Raw genomic sequence first — 22,343 nt, 5'->3', positions numbered from 1 at the left:
CTGCTTTAGGAGAAGGACATCTAATATTTATTGTAAAACTTTTATTTTCTTCTATTGTTTTTTAACTTACTGTATATTGCCTTTTAAAAACCTGGATTATGAATAAAACACATGGTAGACATTTTTTTTTATACTTAGCCTCAAAAGTGTAAAAGTGCACTTGAGATTTGATGGAGTGTGAGGCTTAAGTGAGGAAACCTATTGTTCCCCAAGTGATAATGCGCTCAGGTCTTCCCAGGTTTGCAGTGAAGGACTGCCTGAGCACACACCTCGCCTCTGAGCCTTTACACGCACTGTTCCTTCTGCCCAAAACACCCTTGCCGGCGTCTCCATGGGTTAAAATTCGACTCACACATTAAGATTTAGTCTAATACTTCTGGTGTGACCCTTCCTGCCCCCCTGAGGAAGAATAGATTACTCTCTCCTCAACCGTCAGCTCAACACTTCAAAATATACTTTACGCAGCACTCTGCACTGGGCCCGGCACACTGCGAGTACTCTAAACATTAGCTATTGCTAGTAGTTTTTATCACGTTATAATACATCTCACTGTATCATAATGATCTTTTCTACTTCCCCACCACGGAAGGCAGGGACCCAGTTTATCCATCTTTGGATGCCCAGGACCAACCCAACTCCGCCTGCCCCCCGCCCCCGAGTGCCTGGTGCAGAATAGGTACTAAATGCTGGTTGAGTCCCGCTGACTTCCTCTGAGTCTGCCTGTCTGAGTAACGGGGTGGTGAAGCTTCCAGCCCCCACCCCTGGGCTGTAGAGAGTCCCCGGCCTACCAGGGAAGATGGGGCTGCATTCAGTCATTACTTACGCTGGGCCACCTCTCGCTGCTTGCGGACGTACCAAGTGTACAGGGCGGCTCGCTTCTGCGTCTTCATGGGGGTGCCTTTGTTGAGGTGCTGGGAGAGGTGGGACTGGTTGAGGCCGGTGGTGTCGACCACCTCCCGCTGCGGGATGTTGTGCTGCTGCAGGTAGGACTTGACCATCTTCGCCACGCGCCACGGGTCCTCCCTGGAAGGAGGACCGTTCAGCTAGGAGTGACCCTGCAGGCAGGGCTGGGAGTCCTGGGTGTTAGGAGCCCCATCTGCCCTGGGGGTGGCGATTGTGAATGAAAGCAGGTGTGGAGCCCGGGGCCTGCACCCTGACTCAAGGACAGGAAGGGGTGGGTACTCATGCCAAGACACAGGGACATTGACACATGGACATGAGGACAGAGACATAGAGACACACACACACATGGCAGACACATGGTCACAGGGCCCAACCAATTCTACACAGACATGGGAACAGATAAAAGTTTAGAAACATGGCCACACAGGCACAGGGACAGATATAGACATGAACACACTCCCAACTAAAAGTTGCACAAGTCCGAGGGGGAAAATCCTCAACCTTTGTGCTTCCTTTAAAGACCCTCCCCTTGTCCTACCTGGAGATGTTATTTGTGGCTGTGTCTTATCCACTGAGAGAGACTAAACACCGTGAGGTCAGGAACTATCTGGTTTTCAGCACCCAAAATAGTCCTGACACATATTACGCCCTTGGTGAATGCAGGAGTGAGTGAATGGATGGATGGATGGGTGGGTGGGTGGGTGGATGGATGGATGGATGACTGAGGGAAACCTACTAGCAAAAAAAATCGGGTCTGAAAACAAGGCGAGAACCAAGATTCTCCCACTTGACAGCTGGGCCCACTAAGGCTAAGAGCACTTGTGTCACTTGCATCTCTTGCCCAAAGTCACAGGACCAGCCCAGCAGAGTCCCATCCCACCTGAAGGGACTCACTTCTAAGTTAGCCTCTCCGGTAAAAGTCACATAACGTCCAAATGCCTCCTGACGATGTGCACTAAACCCGAGGCAGTGGCCCGGCCAGTTTCCCCACAGCGCTGGGGCAGGCCGCTGGCTTTCAACAGAACTGCAGGTGAAGGGCTTATGGGGAGGCATTCAGAGGCCTTGTTGTAAGAAAAATGCACGTGTCTGAGCTCCAGAATCCCACTCTGTGAGCTGAGATTCTCTTCCCCTCATCCTGTCATGAGCTTCTGTTACAAATACGTGTCAGATAGAAGCAGCTCGCTACATCAGTGCTGAAGCAGACAGCACTGGGATTTGAACCCAGGTCTGCCAGACGCCAGAGCTTGTGTTCTCACCCCCTTGACTCAGCAGTTTGTTCTAGAATTTGAGACTTTTGATAGTTACACGTGTGTCAAATGTGTAGGAGGTGACTCATCCCCATGTGGCTTGCCACAGCAAAAGATTGGAAACCACCTAACTGTCCAGCAAAGGGACGCTGATTAAATTGTGGTGCCTCGGGTCGATGCAGCTGTAAAAACTCACTGAGAAAGCTCTGTATGTGCCCAGATGGACAGAGTTTGTCTGTTTTGCTGTACTGGGGTGTAAAATTTAAAGTGGGATAAAAGATGTCTACCGATTTGCTTGTGTTTGCATGAAATACTGGCAAGGCACAGAAGGAACTGGTGACACTCATGGCCTCAAGGTGGGGGGGGNCTTCTGTTCCAAGTGACAGGATTTACCCTGAGCAGCAGGGACAGTCCCTCCTGAGTCCTGCCAGGAACAGGCTGTGCTTCCCAGCTCTCCACAGTCCGCCTTTGTGCACCAAAGCAGCCCGCCTCGGGTTGGGGCACCTCAGCACCCTCCCTCTCTGACACTGGCAGAGCAAGGTGGGGACTGAGGTACAGTTTTCCAGAGAAGGACAGCAGCTCCGTGGCAGCAAAGGGTTTTGCAGGTTCAGATGTTCTGGTCACCCCCCAAGCGGGCCGTGCAGGCATCAGGTCCCAGCCCCTGGGAGGCGGTAGCCTTGGTTACTGGGAGGAAGAGGCCATCTGCGTGGAGATGAAGGTCTCGATGACACTGTGGTTGGGTGGCAGCAGGTGGCTGTGGCCATTGGTGGATTCGGTGCTCTGGTATAACACCAGGCTGCTGGAAGACACTGCGGAGGCAAGGGACGCTGCTGGCTGCCCACCGAGCCCATCCCCGGGGCACTCAGGACAGCGGAGGTGGGTGCTGTCTCACTAACCTGCAGCCAGGCTCTGGGGCCGCCTCAGGACATTTTAGTGGGAACATTAGAGAAGCCCTGCTGAGGTCATTAGTTTTATATGTCATCTTGGCTAGGCTGCAGTACCCAGTCACTGAACCCCAAACACTGATCCAAGTGTTGCTGTGAAGGTTTTTTTGTTTGTGTTTTGTAGATGTGGTTAAAACCTAAAGTCAGTTGACTTTAAGTAAAGGAGAGTTCCCTTGATAACATGGCTGGGCCCCATCCCATCAGAGCCATAGAGCAAAAGCTGAGATTTCCTGGAGAAGAAGGAATTGTGCCTCAAGACTGCAGCATTAACCCCTGCCTGCCTTGCCAGCCTGCTGGCCTGCCCCACAGCTTTGGGACTTGCCAGCCCCCACAGTCATGCCAGCCAATTCCTTAAATATGTACATATTCCTGTCGGTTCTGTCTCGGGAGAAGCCTGACTGATTCCGATGGTTACGAGAATGGGCTTTGAGTTTGGACCCAGGTTCAAGTCCTGGCCCTGCTACCTACTTAGTTGCTGTCAGAGACAAGGCCAAGCACCTCACCTCGTTAAGCGTCCGCTTTCTCATCTGTAAAATGGGGATGATGACACGCGCCTCACAGGTAAAACATGGAGCCTGGACTGTGGAGCCCGTAGTACGTTACTTCAGTTTCCAGGGCTAAGTGGGGCAACAATTTGCCCACAGTCAACGCACTAAGCAAGTGGCCACCTCAGGCCTCAAAGCCCAGCAGCCAGACTCCAGAGTGCCTGCTTTTCACCATGACCTTGCAGGTTGCAGGCTTGGGTCATAGGGGGATGGAAATGAATGGGTCGAGTGGGATATGGTGGCTTTCCATATTGTTGCATGGAAATATTCCTTCCAATTTTCCAAGAGAAGCCAGAAATCTGGATTTCTTTGTGAAAGCTCCTGATTTTTAAATGTTGGCAATGGTTCCAAAAATGCTAAATCCGGAGCCGCTTCTGGCCCAAAACTAGCCTAGTTGACTCCTCACTGTTACCCGCCCCTGCCTCCCCCCATGACTTTATCTTTTTCCTCGACCAAGTCAGTGAGATGTTCCTGTAAGATGTGCCCGCTTCCCTGTGGTTCACACCCCTCTTGGCTCACTGCAGGGGCGCACAGAGTGCCCTTCAAAACCTGCCTCGTGGCCCTTCCCGTTGCCCACTGTGCTGCACCCTCAGCAAGGAACAGGCAGCAGGGAAAGGCTGCTCACCTGTGGGGCTGGCACTGAGCCGATGGGAGGGCTGCAGGTGCTGGATGCCAGCGGGGTCCTGGCTGGGGATGTGGATGGTGGTGGCCTGAGATGCTGGCGTGTGAAGCCCAGACTCGCTGGAGGCCCCGGTGTCTGAGGTGAAGACCTGGGGAAACAGAGCAGCCTCCTGAGCCCCTGGGGTATACGCTGGAGAGGGGCCCGAGGGAGGGGCCAGAGTAGGCCTGGGCCTTACCTGCTTGGTGGGCGTGAGGCTGGCCAGCGCGCTCAGGTTGGTGGTGTCAGTGATAAGCATAGTCTGTGGAAGCAGGCCCGTGTGGGTGTACTGGGCCACCTCAGGCTTGTGGCTGTAGAGGGCTGGCCAGGAGGGAGAAGATAGAGGCGGATACAGACATGGCACCCCGGGCCAGGCTGGCCCTCTCCCAGGAGGGCCTCAGGGCTGGGTGCTCTGGGGGAAGTGGGGCACGAGGCCTGGTGAACGGCTCGATGGGGCAGTGCTTGCGGACTGATTTCCAAAACTGGAAACTCCAGATGGGTTGGACCCTCTCCCCAATGACAGGGTGCTGCTCAGATTGGTTTGGTGGGAAGAAGCCTGGGAGAAGCCAGGAACCCAAACCCAGCCCCTCCCATCACCTGGAGACGACAGGTGTGCAAGGGAATGGGAGGCACAGGTGCTCTTGTACTAAGTACGGAACTCGGAGGGCAGCGGATCTCCCCCTCCAGGACACCCCTTGAAATGTAACCTGAAGTTTCACCTACAGCCACCCCCACAAAAACGCACAGATACCAGCAGAAAAACATATTCTCACATTGACTCAGATAAAAATCATAACCACCCACATACACAAATAGGTGCGCTCAACCGGATACACACAGATGTACCCAGGTCCACAATCCCTTATCCCCAATTCTGAATTCCAAAAGTCTGAAAACCCGTCGGTTTTCATAAGTTTGGCCCTAAAGCTCATTTGGTAGCAAAATCTGACCTAAGTCTGTTGTGAGGTTATTTAAGTTTTTATTAAGCTACTTGGTGGAATTCTACCTTTTGCTGCAGAAAGCATAATACTTGGTGACAGTGTTGCCCCAAACCCTGCTGGGAGTCTTATGTCATCTATGGTATGTCCACCACATTAGCTTTCGAAAATCTAAAAATAGTGAATTCTGAAATACATGTGGCCCCAAGGGTTCAGTTCAGAGGACTGACCTGTACTCCCATGCGTGGGCATGCAAACACCGATGAACACCCGGATGCGTATCTACTCACACGAACACGTGCACACACTCATGGCCACATGTGTTCACACACTGAAACATTCCAGCCACAGACGCATCTGAGCACCCACAACCCCCCATATGCACACACACAACACAGAAACACCGGTACCAGACACACAGAAACCACAGTATCTGCTAGGCCACCCCGTCCCCCTGTGCTCACCATGGGGGCTCTGCAGCTGGGCCATGGTGGCCATGAAGGGATTCTGGGCCATGTGACTCTGCACAGGAGGCATGAGTGGCTGCTGGTAGGAGGGGTGCAGTGGCTGGGAGAACTGGACCGGCTGCAGGGTGGTCAGGCTGCTGCCCATGCTGTTGATGACNGTACTTTGAGTGATTCCTTTCATAGATAGTGCTTTCCTTTCTTCCTACAATTGCCTTTTTACTTGTCTTCTTTCTTTTATTCCTGCATCCTGAGTACCTTGAATTCAACCCTGGCCTGTACTTATTCCACAATTATTTATTGAGTGAGAGGTTATGTGATGTGAACTTCATGAAAGCTTGGATCTGGCCTGTTCCCAGACCCCGGGTATGCAACTTTGAGAAAGATATGCAACATTTATTTCACACCAAGACACTATGCCAAGAGCTGGAGATGTAAAGATAAAATGAGGCAGACCATGTACTCCAGTAGCTTACAAATCCAGGGAGAAGATGGACTTGCAAATAAAGTGTCCAAAACAATATAAAACTTCACTGTGTCCTGACACTAACTCTAGAGGGTTGTTGATCTTACCCTCATTTTATAGATGAGGTAAACAAAGGCTTAGGGAGGTAAAGTGACTTGCCCAGGGTCACACATCTTGCCAGGGCTCAACTGAACTCTGTCTTCTGGAGCCTGGGGTCTAATACTGCTTCTGTACTATGACAGCGCCTCACATCCATTGCTCTAGTAATGACGGAAGAAACGCTCCTCTCCCTTGTGATTGCATGCAAGAAAAAGAAGCAAGTCTTTAAAGACTGTCCATCCCAGGGCCCCACATTCCTCAACCCCAGGACCGTCAGGCACTTTGCATTCCATGTTGTGCTCCAGAGCATGTGCACACAGACCACAGTGTACACTGGGCTCCCTGCAGTTGCTTAATACTGTGGCCCTGCTTTGGGCCCAGAGTTACCAAGTGTCCATTTTCCTCAGCCTCTTAAATACACAAGCACATTTTGTCCCGTTGTTCAGGTCAAAGCCCTCATAGAGCCATCTTTCACTCATTTCTCACACCATCCATCTAGTCCATCGGCAAAATCCTGTTGACTCCATCTTCAAAATACGCGTGTCCTGAGTGCTGCCACTTCTCACCATCTCAATGTTTGTAGCAGTGTCCCTGCTTCTGGCCTTATCCCACTGTGCTCTCTCCATACAGCAACCAGAGAGAGTCTGTAAAATCCTAAGTTCGTTGATGTCTCTGCAGAATCCTCCTGCGGCCCCTCCTCTCCTTCAAAACTGAGGACCTCACATTGGCCCACCAGGCCCCTTGTGATCTGGCCCCCATGAGTTCCCCATTTCTGCTGCTCCCCCAGCCACACCAGCCTCCTTGCTGGCTCTAAAATACACCAGATGGGGTTCTTTCTGTCTCAGGGCCTTTGCAGGTGCTTTTCCCTCCACCTGGAGGACTCTTCCCTAGGTATCCACTTGGCTTCCCCTCATCTCTCTCAAATCTCTGTTCAGATGTCACCTATCAGTGATGCTCTTCCTGCCCACCCAGAATTCCCCACCTCCTTCCCTGCTTTGTTTATCCCTGTACTTTTCATTACCTAATTTTATGTTTTAATTGTGTGTGTGTTGTCATCTGTCTTCACCGACTAGAATGTAAGCGCCATGAGGGCTGGGATCTTTGTCTAAGTTATTCAGCCACTAGAACACCACCTGGATAATATTAGACCTTCAGTATTTGGTTGAGTGAATGACCACCAGGCCAGGCATCCCCAGTGTCTTGGCTTGAAAAATGTGATCGACATAACTGGGCCACCTTCTTCTCTGTCCTCCACAGCACTTAGCACACAACCAGGCACCCAGTAGGCACTCAGTTAATGCTAGAATCAGATTACACTTAGGCCTGTTCAGCATGGTGGTTAAGACAGGGCCTCTGAAGACAGTTGACCCGTGTCCTCATCGCAACTCTCACTTATTAGCTGTTTGACTCTAGCTAAGCTACTTTATTTAATTTATTTTTTTTAAGAAATTTTATTGGGGAATAGTGTGTTTTTCCAGGACCCATCAGCTCCAACTCAAGTAGCTGTCTTTAATCTAGTTGTGGAGGGCGCAGCTCCTTGGCCCATGTGGGAATCGAACCAGCAACCTTGGTGTTATGAGCCTGTGCTCTAACCACCTGAGCCAACCGGCCGCCCCTAGCTAAGTTATTTTATATCTCCTTGTTTCAGTTTCATCTTCTGAAAAAGGGGAAAATAGTGACCCCCCCTCTAATGGGGTGGTTGGGAAGATTCAATGAGTTATGCTTGTAAATCACTTAAAATCATGCCTGGCACACAACAGATATTGTTTCCTCTATAAATGCTCAGTTTTCTTTTTTTTTTTACAGATGCTGTAGCCAATCAGTTACCAACCACCCAGCGGAGCCTCAGGTACTGTGCACTTTGGGTTCAAGTTTCACTATTTATTCAACAAATATGGATGCCCTGCTGTGTGCCGATGCTGGGTTAGACCCTGGGCTGTCAGGGTGAATGAGACACACAAAGTCCCTGCCCTAATGGGGGCAGCTTCTGAGCTGGCAGGAAGTGAGGTCTTTTCTCTTTGTGTTGTAGGCAGAAGGTAGATGAGCACGAACAAGATGGTAACGAGCTTCAGACCACCCCCGAATTCCGAGCCCATGTAGCCAAGAAGCTGGGAGCCCTACTGGACAGGTAACCTAAAGCTTACCTTCTCTTCTGCCCTCATCAATATGAACAGTAATGGCTGACATTGACTGGGAGCTCACAGTGTACAAGTAGGCAGCATGGCAGCCACAGGGCACGTGCCCCCTCACTGCGTTCATCATCACCCTACCATGTCGCCTATCACCTTATCCCCCAGATGAGGAAACAGAGGCTCTTCATGAAAAGAAACATTAGCCTAAAAGGAGTAAGGGACAGAGCTGGGACTCGAACCCAAGTGTGTTTGACTCCAAAGGCCATGCTCTTGACCACGGTGTTATCCTGCTACCATGAGAATAAGAGAGGAACCCTGAGAACAAGAGCGCATTCCCACCACGAGAGGGCAAAGGACAGATGGAATTACTTTCTTGGGTGCTTTCCGTGTGCCAGGCACTGTGCCAGTTCTCTTTCTTACATTTGAGAATGCCATCTGTAAAGATCCAGGTCAGCATTCCTAAAGTAGGTGCCAAGGAATACGAGTCCAGAGTGAGGCTCTAGACAAAAGAGGTCCAACAGCAAAGAAGTTGAGAAACACTGCTGTCTGCATACCCCCATGTAGACTGANTGTCCAGGTAGAGAAACGGAGGCAGGAGGCATAGAAGAGACTGGCTCAAGGTCACACAGTGAATTAGAGAAGGAGCTCAGTGTCCTGCTGTGGCCTCAGGCACAGGGCACCTGGGGAGACCGGGGACCCAGGACCCACCCTGCCCTCTTCCCAGACACAGTCTTCTCCAGACAGATGGCTTCCACTGGAAGTCCTGCCTCTGCACCATCCTTTCCAGCTTCAAACTCCCCCGCTGCCTAGGCGGGACATCAGGGGTCCCCAACCCCTCTCCTCTCTGTGCCCTGGGACTATAGGTCCCACTTTTTTTCTCTCGGGGTGGTTTCTGATCCCTTTTGTTACCTGAACAATAAGTAACCCAGGTAGTTAGTTATAAACTCCGCAGGAACAAGGAGCTGGTTGATAATTTATAGCAACATCTCAAATTTAAATGGAAAGTAAATAGCATGCTGTTAGCATTAAAGAAAACCCAGTCGGGGCAGGCGGGAGCACTCCAGCCTCCTCTCAGCTTGGGGCGCCTCACTCTCTCCCCAGCCCCTTCTCCCAGCTGGGTGTAAGCCCCTCTTTCCTTCCACTCCTCTGCGCAACTCTGCTTCTCCAAGCCTCTCTCCGTTTACCCGGACGTTCTCTCTCTTCCTTCATGTCTCCCCTCTCTCCCTTGGCTTCCAGGCCTCTGCTGGTCCCCAGGGAGCACTTTAACCTCTGCTCCCACCCTCAAGTGCTGTGGATCAAGTCTCCCCCCCCCACCCACCATCCCACCAAAGGGGATGCTGATCAAGAGGCCCCACCCAGCCAGGTAAGAAAGGCCCTTGGCACCCCCTGTCCCCACTCCCCAGATTCCCATCTGGGNATCCCACATATGAGGGCCAGTGACACTGCCCTCCACAGCTAAGATGCTGAACAACAGCTCAACCTGGAGCTGGGCTGCCGTGAGTCGCCGGCGACGATGTAGTGGGTTGCCATAAGCTACCGTCTGTAGCCAGCAGCCAGCATGAGCGGCCGTCCAGAAGCCGGCGACTGATCTCCCTCGCCCGGGAGGAGCGCAATGATGGTGCCAGCTTGGGCAGTGAAGCAACATCATCCACAACTAGACTGAAGAACAAAAAACAACAGCAACTTGTCTATTCCCCTTCCCCCGATTCCCCAGCGCTGTTCCCCTCCCCCAACTCCCCAATAAAATCTTTAAAAAACAACAACAACAACAAAAAAGTGATTTGGGTGCTGCCTCCCGGTCAATGCCGAATCTTGATGAGACATTTTAAATAAACATCACACAGGAGGAGTCCTCCTGCCTACACCCCAAGATGGGTTCCTGCACCCCAGCTTCGAGCCTTCACGAAGTGTCACAGCACTTGTGAGCTGAGTTTCATGCACAGGCTATTCTGCAAGACGGAGCAGAAGCTCAAGGTTGAGGTAAAATTCTGGCCTTGTCGCCTTGCCTCAGATTCAGCAGAGCCAGAAAGACAGGTGGGGTGTGAGGGTGTGTACGGGACCCCCCTCTCCCCAAACCCCCTGTGTACCCCTGCCTCCCTCTGCCTGCCCAACCCCATCTGGGCGATGTGTGGACAAGCAAGAAGTTTCCGATAACGTTCTTTGTTTACTAAAAGTTAAATAAATGTACAGACCTGCCCTTAGCTGGCTGCAAGCTGCAGGGAGTGCTGGTTCTCCCAGGCCCTTCCTCAGTCACGGGATGGAGGTGGTCTACAAGGGCCAAGTTATCTGCAGCAGCGTCAGGGAGATGAGGTCACAGGAGCCCCAGGTTTACACAGCTGCCTTGTCCCTCCCCATGGTGTTCAGGGGCTCAGGCTCCTCGGGGCTGCACCTGTCTGGACCTCGTCCCATCCGTCAGCCTACCAGGCCTCCAAGCTTCCAGACAGGTGGCTCCTCCCTGCTCATCTCGCCTTCCTCTTCTCCCTTTGGGCACCTCCGCTCTGCCTACTGCTCAGACCTTGCTGCCTTCTGAGCTCAGCAGCTTCTCCCCAAAACCAGGGAAGGGTCTACAGGGCCCCAGAGGCCAGAGGAGCTGCAATCCCAGGACTTAGCACCAAGTGCAGAGTTGCAAGGCTCCTTCCAGGAACAAGGACAACTTACTAACTAGCCTTGAGGGGGGCTTTTCGGTAGAGGCAAGGTGCCAGGCTGGCATCGGAAGGCATGATGCTCTGGGGAACGAATGTCCCAGAAAACTGGAGGTCACGGGGTCTGGAGAGAGGGATGGCTCAGGATGTGGGAAGCTGGAGAGCCCGGATGCCTTCGCTGTTAGCTTGAGCTCCCCCAGGGCTTGGGCATCTGTGCCCCAGGCCCTGGGACAGAGGAGCCCCTCATGGAATGCTTATGTGCGTGGGGGACAGGTGGGTACAAATGGGCATGTGGGTCAATAGGAAGGGGGCAGGATGGAGTGGCCTGGACAGGGCATAGGTGACAGAATGGGGCCACATTGATCCAGGGCCTCTCTCGTTGCTCAGTGACTCAGCTACACAGGCTAGTGGCCTGAGACGTGTGGCTGCCAGAGTTCCCTTTAGGGTGCTGGGGCTCTCCATAGGCCCAGGCCGGGGGTACCAGCATCCAAAGCCTGTCCCCTTCTGTTCCAAGTGACAGGATTTACCCTGAGCAGCAGGGACAGTCCCTCCTGAGTCCTGCCAGGAACAGGCTGTGCTTCCCAGCTCTCCACAGTCCGCCTTTGTGCACCAAAGCAGCCCGCCTCGGGTTGGGGCACCTCAGCACCCTCCCTCTCTGACACTGGCAGAGCAAGGTGGGGACTGAGGTACAGTTTTCCAGAGAAGGACAGCAGCTCCGTGGCAGCAAAGGGTTTTGCAGGTTCAGATGTTCTGGTCACCCCCCAAGCGGGCCGTGCAGGCATCAGGTCCCAGCCCCTGGGAGGCGGTAGCCTTGGTTACTGGGAGGAAGAGGCCATCTGCGTGGAGATGAAGGTCTCGATGACACTGTGGTTGGGTGGCAGCAGGTGGCTGTGGCCATTGGTGGATTCGGTGCTCTGGTATAACACCAGGCTGCTGGAAGACACTGCGGAGGCAAGGGACGCTGCTGGCTGCCCACCGAGCCCATCCCCGGGGCACTCAGGACAGCGGAGGTGGGTGCTGTCTCACTAACCTGCAGCCAGGCTCTGGGGCCGCCTCAGGACATTTTAGTGGGAACATTAGAGAAGCCCTGCTGAGGTCATTAGTTTTATATGTCATCTTGGCTAGGCTGCAGTACCCAGTCACTGAACCCCAAACACTGATCCAAGTGTTGCTGTGAAGGTTTTTTTGTTTGTGTTTTGTAGATGTGGTTAAAACCTAAAGTCAGTTGACTTTAAGTAAAGGAGAGTTCCCTTGATAACATGGCTGGGCCCCATCCCATCAGAGCCATAGAGCAAAAGCTGAGATTTCCTGGAGAAGAAGGAATTATGCCTCAAGACTGCAGCATTAACCCCTGCCTGCCTTGCCAGCCTGCTGGCCTGCCCCACAGCTTTGGGACTTGCCAGCCCCCACAGTCATGCCAGCCAATTCCTTAAATATGTACATATTCCTGTCGGTTCTGTCTCGGGAGAAGCCTGACTGATTCCGATGGTTACGAGAATGGGCTTTGAGTTTGGACCCAGGTTCAAGTCCTGGCCCTGCTACCTACTTAGTTGCTGTCAGAGACAAGGCCAAGCACCTCACCTCGTTAAGCGTCCGCTTTCTCATCTGTAAAATGGGGATGATGACACGCGCCTCACAGGTAAAACATGGAGCCTGGACTGTGGAGCCCGTAGTACGTTACTTCAGTTTCCAGGGCTAAGTGGGGCANAAAAAAAAAAAAAACCAGGTCTGCCCTGCTCTATTATAAGCTGACCGCTGCACCATTTCTCTACACTGGTCATGTTTCCTTTTTCATGCTTGCTGCCAGGAAACTCAGCGTGCCCTCTCTAGCATGTGTACAGGACTTCCTCACCACACGTCAGCGCTTTCTGTCCCTCCTGCATTTATTTTCTCTCTGCCCTATTTGAAATTTTATTCATTTTGTTGCACTATGAGTATCTCTAAAAATTCTTCCATGTTTTCTGGAATAAAGGGGTTTAAACAAATGAAGCACTGCAGTTTGAGCTGGCAGGCGCTGGTTACAGGTTATGGCTGTAGGCCTCAGCGTTCTTATCAGGCCAGTATATTTCCTGCTTTTTCATTTAAGATCACTCGCCTCTATTCTCTTTAAAAAATGTTTTTGTTATTACCCCAAATCTTATCCTAAAACAACTGTCTCCTCTTCCCTTAGCTCCATTACTATCTCAGAAGTCACAAAGGAGCCAACAAAGGCTGAGATACAGAAGAGAGTCACTCCAGAGGATGATGGTGAGTAGTTACACTGTTCATGTCAGCCATCACTTAGTAAGCACCTACTGTATGTCTGGAACTGGGAAATAGAGTTTGGTATATTCCCTTTCATCTGTGCAGCCTGCTCTTGAGGCGGGTATCATGATGATAGCCTATTTACAGGGGGGACTGTACAGGAAGCTGAGGCTCTGAGAAATGAAGTCCCTTGCCTGAGGGACCTCGTCTGTACAACCCGGAGCAGGAGCTCCTTACCGCCACACTCCACAGCCTCTCCCACCTGAGTCTGTCCCATGTCACTCATTTGCCACTTAGGAAGCTGCCTTAGGCAGGAGGCTCCACTGCTCCCTTCCAGAAGCTGCTGAGAGCTGGCTGACCTGATTTGGCAGCTGGTGTCCCGTCATCACATGAGGCACCACTCTGTGGTTAGATCAGAGCGATTCCTGAGCCTTCACTCTGGATTGGGAGCTCCTTGAGGGCAGAGGCAGGGCAGCCTTGGCCCCTGGCAGTGCTGACTCTGCCCCTTTGGATTTTAGGCTTCCGCCTTTTCTTCACATCCATCCCTGAAGGCTCTGAGGAGAAAGCTGCTCCCCATCCCCGCCAAAAACGATTGCCTTCCAGCTCCAGGTGAGACTGCACACCCTCTCCTCAAGTTCCTTCCTTTTTGCCCGTTTTCTGTGTTGGCCAGAGTCCCAGAAGAGTCCAGCCGACTCCAGGGAGGTCCAGGCCGAGAAGGAACCCTGTCAAGTAGCTGAGGAAACAGCACCCTGGAGGGGGAAGAGGTTCCACTGGGGGTTGGCCTCGGGCGCTTACTGCTGTTGGAGTGCCCATCTTGTGCCTCGGACATTCCTGTGAGGCCTGGGCTCGGTGAAGAGCCGCATTGTATAGATGAAGACACGAGGGTCAGCGAGGTTAAGTTACTGAATGAGGTCACATAGCTAGGGAGCGGGGAAGCCGGTATCAGAACCCAGGTCTGCCTCACTCCCAAGCCTGAGCGCTCTGACTGCCTTCTCCTGTGGCCCCTTTCTGGTGGCTCGGACCGAGGCAGTGAGCGGCAGCTGTGGGGCCCAGTCCTGACTCCAGCTGACCCGGACTGCCCTCCCCTTGCAGCAGCGAGGACAGCAACGAGGAGTGGCAGCGGTGCCAGGAGGCAGCTGTGTCAGCCTCTGACGTCCTCCAGGAGTCCGCCATCCATGGCCCTGTCAAGGTGGAGAAAGAGGCAAAGAAGAAGAAAAGGAAGTTGAAAAAGAAAGGCAAGAAGGAGGCCAGTGCAGACTTGGCCGCAGCCACCACCACAAGCAAGGCCACAGTCAGGAAGCAGGAAAAGGAGTCAGCTAAGCTCAACGGAGACCAGACATCACTTGGGACCAAAAAGAAGAAAAGGAAGAAAAAGGCAGAGAAGGCCGGTGAGGCTTCCCCGTTACCACCAGCCAAGAGTGCAGCGGCCGTGCCTGCAAACTGACCCCAGGCAACGGGCACAGCTAGCCCCAGTACCAAGGCGCCCTCTGGGACGAGGCATTTCTAAGACCTGCCTCCCTCTCCAGGGATTTGGCTGGCAAGTCCAGGCTGTGCCCAGGGGTCCGATTGGGGCTTGCCCAAGGGTCGGGGCAAAGCTGTAGTTATAGGGTGAGAAGCCTAAGCAAGGCCTGCCCTTTTGTGCTCCCCCTGGAGAATGGGACAGACGTGGTACCAGAACATTCCGTGGCCTCAGGAAGAAGGAGTCTTCCAGCCATTCAGTGCTAATGGCCGAGTGGCGAAGCTTTCCTTTCCCCAGTACCATCTGAGGAGAGCGAATGAGGGAGACATTTTCCTTCCCCTCCATCTCCTTAGCCTGTTGTGGGAGACAATCTTAAGAAAATGAGGAAGGGGTCCTTGAGGTGCCAAGGCCCAAAGAGTTTGTANAAAAAACCTTATTAAAAATGAGAAAACTTAATCTTGCCTGTTTCTTTTCACTTTTGTAATGGTACTACCAGAAATGTTTAAATTACATATGTGGCTCCTATTTCGATCAGACAGCACTGCTCTATAGTTTACTTATGTATTATGTTTGTTATGTATGGTCTGTCTTCCTCTGCTAGAATGCAAGCCCCCTGAAGGCAGGGCTTTTGTCTGTCTCCTTCACTGCTGTATTCCCAGTGCCTAGAATAGTGCCTCGTACATACATAGTAGGTGCTCAATAAATATTTGTTGAATGAATAGCTAAATTTCACTGTGCATCGACCATATATACCTAGCTCTACGATAAGCTTTAGTAACATATTAAATTCTCAGAGCGACTCTAGGAAGTAGGTACTCCTATTATTCCCCCAGGAGAGGAAACAGAGGCTCAGAGGGGTTTAAATGGCTTGCTCGAAGTCCCCCAGAGCCAGATAGACTGTGCAGGATGACGTTTGCAGTTACCTCTTGGGAAAGCGGGACCCCACCTTTCCTCTAATGCCTTCTTTTTCCTCCAATTCAAGTAGCTTGGGAGCCAGGCAGCTCACTGCCTATGGGGGGAGCGGGTGAGGGCAGAATTCTCAAGTCTTCACTAAAGGACAGGGAGGATGCTTTGTGCCTTCCCTTGGTGGTTTCGTGGTTCTCCGGCTTGCTATCTCCTGCCAGGAGGCTGCTTGCTGGAGGCTGCTGCGCCTCGGTGACTCTTCACCTAGAAGGACAAGAAGGGTGGCGCCTGGATCCTTGGCACAACTTTTGAACTCATTAACTGCTGAGTCCTCTTGCAGCCAGTTGGCTGAGCTGGTGAGGTGCCTCTGGGACTGAAGGTGGACATGGCTGGGAGAAGGACCAGCAGTGGGTGGGGGTAGAGCCTCCAGGGAGTCTAAGGGCCCCCGCCCAGGGCTCAACTTCAGCTCCCCAGTTGAGCTGAAGCTATTGTCCTGGGCCCCTGAGTAGGGCCCTGTGATAAATGAGAAGGGTCATCAGGAAGCTGACCCTGCCTCTCCCAGGATGAGGCACACAAACGAAAGCTGGTCCCAGCCCCCAGCCTGCCCTTCCGCACAATCACGACACAAATGGGAATTGACTGGAGGTGGGGAGTGGCAGTTTGACTTCTTAAAAATCACACAGGACCTCATTTGAATTTCACTGTCCCACGCACCCCACCCCCACACTGGGAGGCCTCAGGCAGATGAGTTAGTGTTTCTTGGCTCATCTATAAAATAGAGGTATGGATCTCCTGGACTTGCTTAAGACAACTTTTGTAAAGTTGAGAAGAGCATAATGCAGAGATCCCAGACTTTCTGGATTCAAGGTGCCTTTAGTAATTTTTTCATGGCACTTCCCCCCACCCCAAAAGTACTAACAGTTATATTTAGGAAGTAGTTAGGTCAAAACAACTAAGTATTTATGTCTTAACAACTTAGTAGCCGCTTGAAAAATGCACATAAAATTGAAAGAAAAAATAATATTTTGAGTTCCTTCTTAAATAATCATATGTACTAATGGGGTGAGTGGGCTTGTTGGGCTCTAGACGGCTGCTCAGATCTTGGAATTAGATTACATATCACCACCTTCATTTCCTGTTCCACACTCATTTTTGCATGATACTTGCTTTTGATCAGAACAACTGCCATAAACCCAGCCTCACAAAGTTAGGATATCATCTGAAGGAACGGAGCACCGCCTAACAAACCGTGAACCACCTTGAGCTGGTAGTTTACAAGGCGGCCGACAGATGTCGCTGTGTTCCTTTCAAAACGCCTCTCGGCGCTGAGTTTGGGGGAACTTGGCGGACCTAATGGATCTCTTTGGACACAGTAGGTGTTCAGTAAACGGTAGCTGTGAAGACTTACCACCATTCTCTCCCACTCGGAAAGTAGATGTCTGCAAAGCCAAAGTTCAGGCAAGGCATAAAACTTCTCTTTGGCCTTACGAGGTGCCACAAAATGGGTGCCCTGTCAGCCAATCTCAGAGCTCTTGGAATTCGCTTACCCCCATCCCAAGGTCTGTCTGTATTCAAACTCATGTTCTTCCTCCCAGCCCCACTACACTTCCTCGTGATTTCCTGAAGGTGTCTCGTCAATACAATTAGATCGTAAACTTTGCAGGAGCAGGAAGAATCCCGACCTTCCTTTTACTCTCCTTGCCCCTGCCCAGCTCTGATCTGCACATGCTGACCCTCAGGGCAGAACAAAGACTTGAGGCTGTCGGCATAAGAACGTCCAAACCTGTAAAGAATTTTTGTGAGATTTTATTTGAGCCAAACTAACAACAGTTGCTGGGAAGCAAGTTCTCCAATGCTCCCTAGAATGGCAGTTTGCAGCTGCTTTTATGCATTTTGAATTAAGGAGGGAACATAAGGTGGGAGAAAGCAAAGTAGGGGATTGAATTACAGGATAGTTAACAAGATTTATGCTCTCTTGAGAGTGGTTACCTTTATGTTAATCTAGATGCACAGGAACAATGGACAGGGCTTGTTTAAGGTAAAGATAAACCTTTTACTAAAAGGGTTATATGCCTGGGACATGACTATCCACCATGCCCTGCCTGGTGAGGAATTTATGATCAATCACATCACCCTGTGAAGTTACTTTCCGTAGAACTTCTTTTTTGTCCACAAGGCAAGAAAAACACCTGTAGGAGGAAGAGACCAGGCAGAGCCCAGGGGGGCTTCTGTCATCCTCTTCATTGACAGCAGAGGGCGCTCTAATCCCACACAGCAAAAGGCTCCAAACCTGCCTGGTCCTGAGAATTCCCAGTCACGGGGGGGCGGGGATTCCAAGCATCTGCCCCCAATGTTCCTGAATCAGACTCTTGAACAGAAATGCCAGTGAATCTCTTCTTTGAACAAAAACCTCAGGCAATTTTCTCAGAATCAAGCAAGTGACAGTAACTTGGTTTACACAGCTTCTTGGGTGTCTCAGATGTGGCTTCTGCCCTCCAGCTGTTTACCAGACAGATAACCTGATTGGGACAAACCAAAGCCTGGAGAAACACTAAAATACAAGGATATGAACCAAAGTGAACAAACAAATGCATTAGCTGAGACTTCACACGTTAGTCCCTGGGGCAGGAGGTATTGTATGACTCAGAACAAGTCCCATAACCACTTTGAACCTCAGCCTCCTGGTCTGGAAAGTAGGAGTAATGTGGGCCTAATAGGGAGGTTGTGAGAATTCAACGAAATAAGCTTCAGTTGTATCTGCACAGCAGGTAGGCNCACATGGCAGTGAGTTGATGGTGAAGTTGAACAGCAAGAGCAACTGGGGAGGACAAGAAAGGAGGTAACGTATCAAGGACAAGCTTGCAACCTTGAGGGTGCTGTGCAGAGTGTGGGGGTTGGGAGGACCTGGGTCTAAGTCCTGGCCTGAGTGCTTTGTAAGAGTTACCTTGGACAAGTCGCTTTGCCTCTCTGAGCCTTCGTTTGCTCATCTGTAAAATGGGACCCCTCATAATAGTAACCGTTTACTGCACTTACTACATATGCACTCTACATGTTATGCTCCTTAACGCTGTGGGTCGGTGTTATTATCATCTCCGCCTTGCAGAGGAAACCGGGCCTCAGAAAAGTGAAATCACCTGCCCGCATTAGAGTGAGGAAACTGGGGTTCAAAACCAGGCAGGTTGGCCTCAGTCAGGGATGTCAGATTGTCCCACCTTGGCCACTGTCTTCCTGGGTCTCAATGCCTTGGCACTGCCCAATAGAGAGGCTCAGAGACCTTCAGGGTTGAGGTTTGAGCTGGTCAGGGACAGGGAGGACCTAGGAGGACACCCCGGAGGAGACCCAGGTACAGGTTCCTCCCTTGGCCACAGCAGCTGATGTCCCCAGGGCATCGGAGAATACTAGTCACTCATTCATTCGTGCTATGTGTCAGCCAGTGGGCTGGATATCAGCGGGGAGATGGTGAGCTAGGCCACATGGACCCTGTCCTTGAAGAGCTATTTTCATGGCAGGAGAACAGACAGGAGAAAGTAAAGGAAGCTAGCGGAAGAGAGAGNACACACACACACACACACACACACACACACACACACACACACATCAGCCATCTGAGCATGGCATCTTCACTGTGAGCTGCTGATGTGAGAAGTCTTTGTAATGTGATCCCGAGCAGGGAGCGGGTAATATTCCCATAATAAGGTCAGGGTGACTGACTGGTTCTTATGAAATTAAATTAAAATGCTATAACTTGGGGGCATATGAGTTTCCCACACAGAAGATGGGGGGGGGGAAGGGGGATGTTTTCAGAAGGAAATTAATCTTTGAGGTTTGAGACATGTTTGAATTTAAATATACATTAAGACAAAACCAGCTACTACCTGGCATTAAAATCCCCACTGATATCCAGCCAACCCCATTCTCCCTGCTCCTGATCAGAGGAGTCAACAGATGTGGGACTGAAGTCGCTGTCCCTCTCTGTGAGTCAGCAGAAACTCCAAGAAGAAAGGCTTTTGACAGTCATCAGATTCCAGAAACTGTGTACTGAACAATTTACAAAAAGGGGCTTCAATTGGGACTTGGACATTTTTACAGAGATGAGTGAGGGCAGGAGGAAGGGAAGACATGAGTTGTGAAAAGGTAGGCGAGAGAAGTAAGCTGTGCAGAAATGAAGGGAGCATCACAGGGCTACCATTTTGCATGACTCCGGGGTCACACCCACCCACAGAGAAGAGAGGCCTACACTATTTCTAAAGGCCCGTTGAAAAGAGATTACACTGAACCCTCCCTGGGCGTTGATGGAAGAAGCTTGGAGGGGTAAAGGCTGAGCCAGGGTCCCTCCCCTGGGAAGTGGGAGACACCCCAAGACTGGAGACATGGTTTGGGTTCCTAAGGATCTGTGACCAAGGCAAACTTGGGGAGACTGGATCCTGGATATGAAACAGCCAGTCTGAATAAAGACCCCCTGCACCAAAGCTTGACATGGAAATAGTGGTCTTGCCAGCCTTCGGGGGTTCTGCAGGCTTGAACAGAGGGTATATCAGGGTAACCAGTGCGGACCAAAGACCGGAAGGCCCACTCAAACATTTTTGCCTGAAGGGATCCCACAACCTTTGTTTTTGTACAAGACTAGAAGGAGGAAGCCTTGAGTTATGACTGAATGCATACTTATTACAGGAGTCTCAATTCTTCTTGCCGGGGCAGTGAAGAATCAAAGGCCAGCAAGCTGATTAATATGCAAGAAGGGTTTGTTAGTGATACACTCTCAGGAAAGAGAACGGGCCTAGCCGAGGTGTGTGTGTGTGTGTGTGTGTGNGGGGAAGGGGGTCCTTACTGCAGCAGGCTCTCCACCACGGCTTTCTGGTGGGCTGCCTCCTCGGGGCTGAGGTTCTCCAGCTCCTTGAGGATGGGCGGCGTGAAGTCTTCCCCATCGTCGTCGGTCTCGTCCTCGGAGCCCCTCGTCTCCCCCAGCCCATTGGGCAGCTCAGCCATCTCTCCTCGACCGCCGCTGCAGGACTCCGCCTTGTCCAGGGGGCCATCTCCAGCCAACAGGTAGGGCCCCGGCTCACCCAATGCCTGGATCAGCGCCTCTTTGCTCAGGCCCGACTCGAGCAGGGCGGCTAGAAGCTCCATCTGCAGCTGGCTCAGTTTAGAAACCATGGCTCCACGACCACTGGGCCACGCGGCCCCGGCCACCAAGCGGGCCGCCTCCCCCACCGCGTGGACTGTCTACTTGCCGGCCGGCCAGCAGGCAGGTACAAACCAGGCTCCTTGCACCTACGGTCCCCCCCAAACCCCACTAGCCAAGCCCTGTGGGCACCCCCAACCCCCAACCCTGGCCTCAGCGGCCAGTGAATCAGGGCCCCTGCCCGCTCTGTTTACATTGGAGCTGGGGAAATTCTCCAAGGTTCATATTTATCCGTGTGCTTAGCGAAGGGACTGAACTTTGGACTTCAGCCCTGCAAAGTGCAGGCCTCATGGCAGCACAGAGGGACGGCAAGCCACGGCCTTCAATGGGAGTGGGCAGAGCAGAGGGTGGGGGAGGCGGTGGTGGGGGGCCCGGGGCAGCTGGGATGGAAGGTGCCGGGAGCCAAGGAGGACTTCGGGTGAGCAGCATCGGGTCCCACCCCCAAGGACCTTGTAGGGGGGGTCAGGCTGAGGCAGGAGAACAAAAACAGCAGGTTTCTCTTGGGAACAGAAGCAGCAGGGAGTTCTAGGCAAGTGGGCCAGCTCTCCTCAAGGGCAAGGTCATAGTCATTTGGGGACCTGCCCCCTCAGGCCTGGCACAGGCCTGCCCATAGGAAAAGCTGTTAACTTAGGTCTACAGTGTGCCTAGGACTATGCCAGGTCTGTGACAGTGCTGGATCAGTAATGTGCATCCTTACTTCATTGTGTCCCCCTATGAGTGTCCCCCTATGTGTACCCATGAGTAGGTAGGTACAGGAATTATCCCTATTCTACAGAGGAGGAAACTGAGGCTCGAGGCTCCAAGAGGGTACACAGCTAACAAGGGACAAGACTTTCCGGGTGGAAATAGGGTGAGGTCAGTGAGGCATTTGACTCAGGTGCACATTTTAAGGAGGCACCAAAAAACTCAGTAATCAAGAAAAATAATATTTCTATACAATATATTTAAAAATCAAAATGAATGCAAAACTCAAAATAACTAAAAACAGGTCCACACAAAACTTGCATGTGACTGTTCATAGCGTTATTCACAATAGCCAAAATGTGGAAAAAACATATGCCTCAGTGGATGAATGGATAAGTAAAACGTGATCTATCAATGCAGTGGTATATTATTAATATTTGACCATGAAAAAGAACGAAGTGCTACAACATGGGTGAACCACTGAAGACACTATACTAAGTGAAAGAAGCCAGACACGAAAGGTTAGATATTACAATATATGATTCCGTTTATATAAAGTGTCCGGAACAGGCAAATCCATAGAGACAGAAAGCAGATTGGTGGTTGCCAGGGGCTGGAGGGGTCAGAGGTGGGGTCGGGAACAGGGAGCGGCTGCTTAATGGGTAAGGGGTTTGTGGGTAATGGAAATGTTCTAAAGTTGATTGGGTGCTATTACCCAACTCTGAATATATTACAAACCACTGAGTTGTGAACTTTAAAAGGTGGGTTCTTTTAAAGGGTGAATTTTATGATATATAAATCAATAAAATATATTTTTCAATTAATGCCAAAAA

General features: G+C 51.5%; 2 protein-coding genes and 1 long non-coding RNA gene across 4 annotated transcripts in view; 1 reads left to right on the top strand and 2 right to left on the bottom strand.

The window, feature by feature from the left end:
- CUNH12orf43 (chromosome unknown C12orf43 homolog) overlaps positions 1 to 15,159 on the top strand; it is a 25,070-nt gene extending 9,911 nt beyond the window's left edge. The window contains exons 2-6 of one of the 2 annotated variants that reach the window (XM_019649164.1): positions 8,071 to 8,113; positions 8,294 to 8,392; positions 13,209 to 13,285; positions 13,801 to 13,891; positions 14,378 to 15,159. In XM_019649164.1, coding sequence (XP_019504709.1) covers positions 8,071 to 8,113; positions 8,294 to 8,392; positions 13,209 to 13,285; positions 13,801 to 13,891; positions 14,378 to 14,726 — 659 coding nt within the window. In that variant the 3' untranslated portion in view covers positions 14,727 to 15,159. Of the gene's footprint in view, positions 1 to 8,070; positions 8,114 to 8,293; positions 8,393 to 13,208; positions 13,286 to 13,800; positions 13,892 to 14,374 lie in introns of both variants that reach the window. The other variant, XM_019649163.1, reaches the window with a different exon arrangement.
- Positions 1 to 22,343, bottom strand: part of HNF1A (HNF1 homeobox A) — a 25,241-nt gene extending 2,898 nt beyond the window's left edge. The window contains exons 1-2 of the mRNA XM_019649165.1: positions 20,473 to 22,343; positions 824 to 1,023 (exon numbers count right to left, since the gene is read on the bottom strand). Coding sequence (XP_019504710.1) covers positions 824 to 1,023; positions 20,473 to 20,798 — 526 coding nt within the window. The 5' untranslated portion in view covers positions 20,799 to 22,343. The remainder of the gene's footprint in view (positions 1 to 823; positions 1,024 to 20,472) is intronic.
- On the bottom strand, positions 10,862 to 12,723 carry LOC109386221 (uncharacterized). The gene is made up of 2 exons (XR_002124756.1): positions 12,620 to 12,723; positions 10,862 to 11,981 (listed from the first exon to the last, which is right to left on the bottom strand). It is a non-coding gene; the product is annotated as an uncharacterized LOC109386221 (long non-coding RNA).

The sequence above is a fragment of the Hipposideros armiger genome, unplaced genomic scaffold (genome assembly GCF_001890085.2).
Source record: "Hipposideros armiger isolate ML-2016 unplaced genomic scaffold, ASM189008v1 scaffold_129, whole genome shotgun sequence".
NCBI classification, from domain to species: domain Eukaryota; kingdom Metazoa; phylum Chordata; class Mammalia; order Chiroptera; family Hipposideridae; genus Hipposideros; species Hipposideros armiger.
Note: the sequence above shows the minus strand (reverse complement) of the source record. Positions and strands in the feature narration are given on the sequence as shown.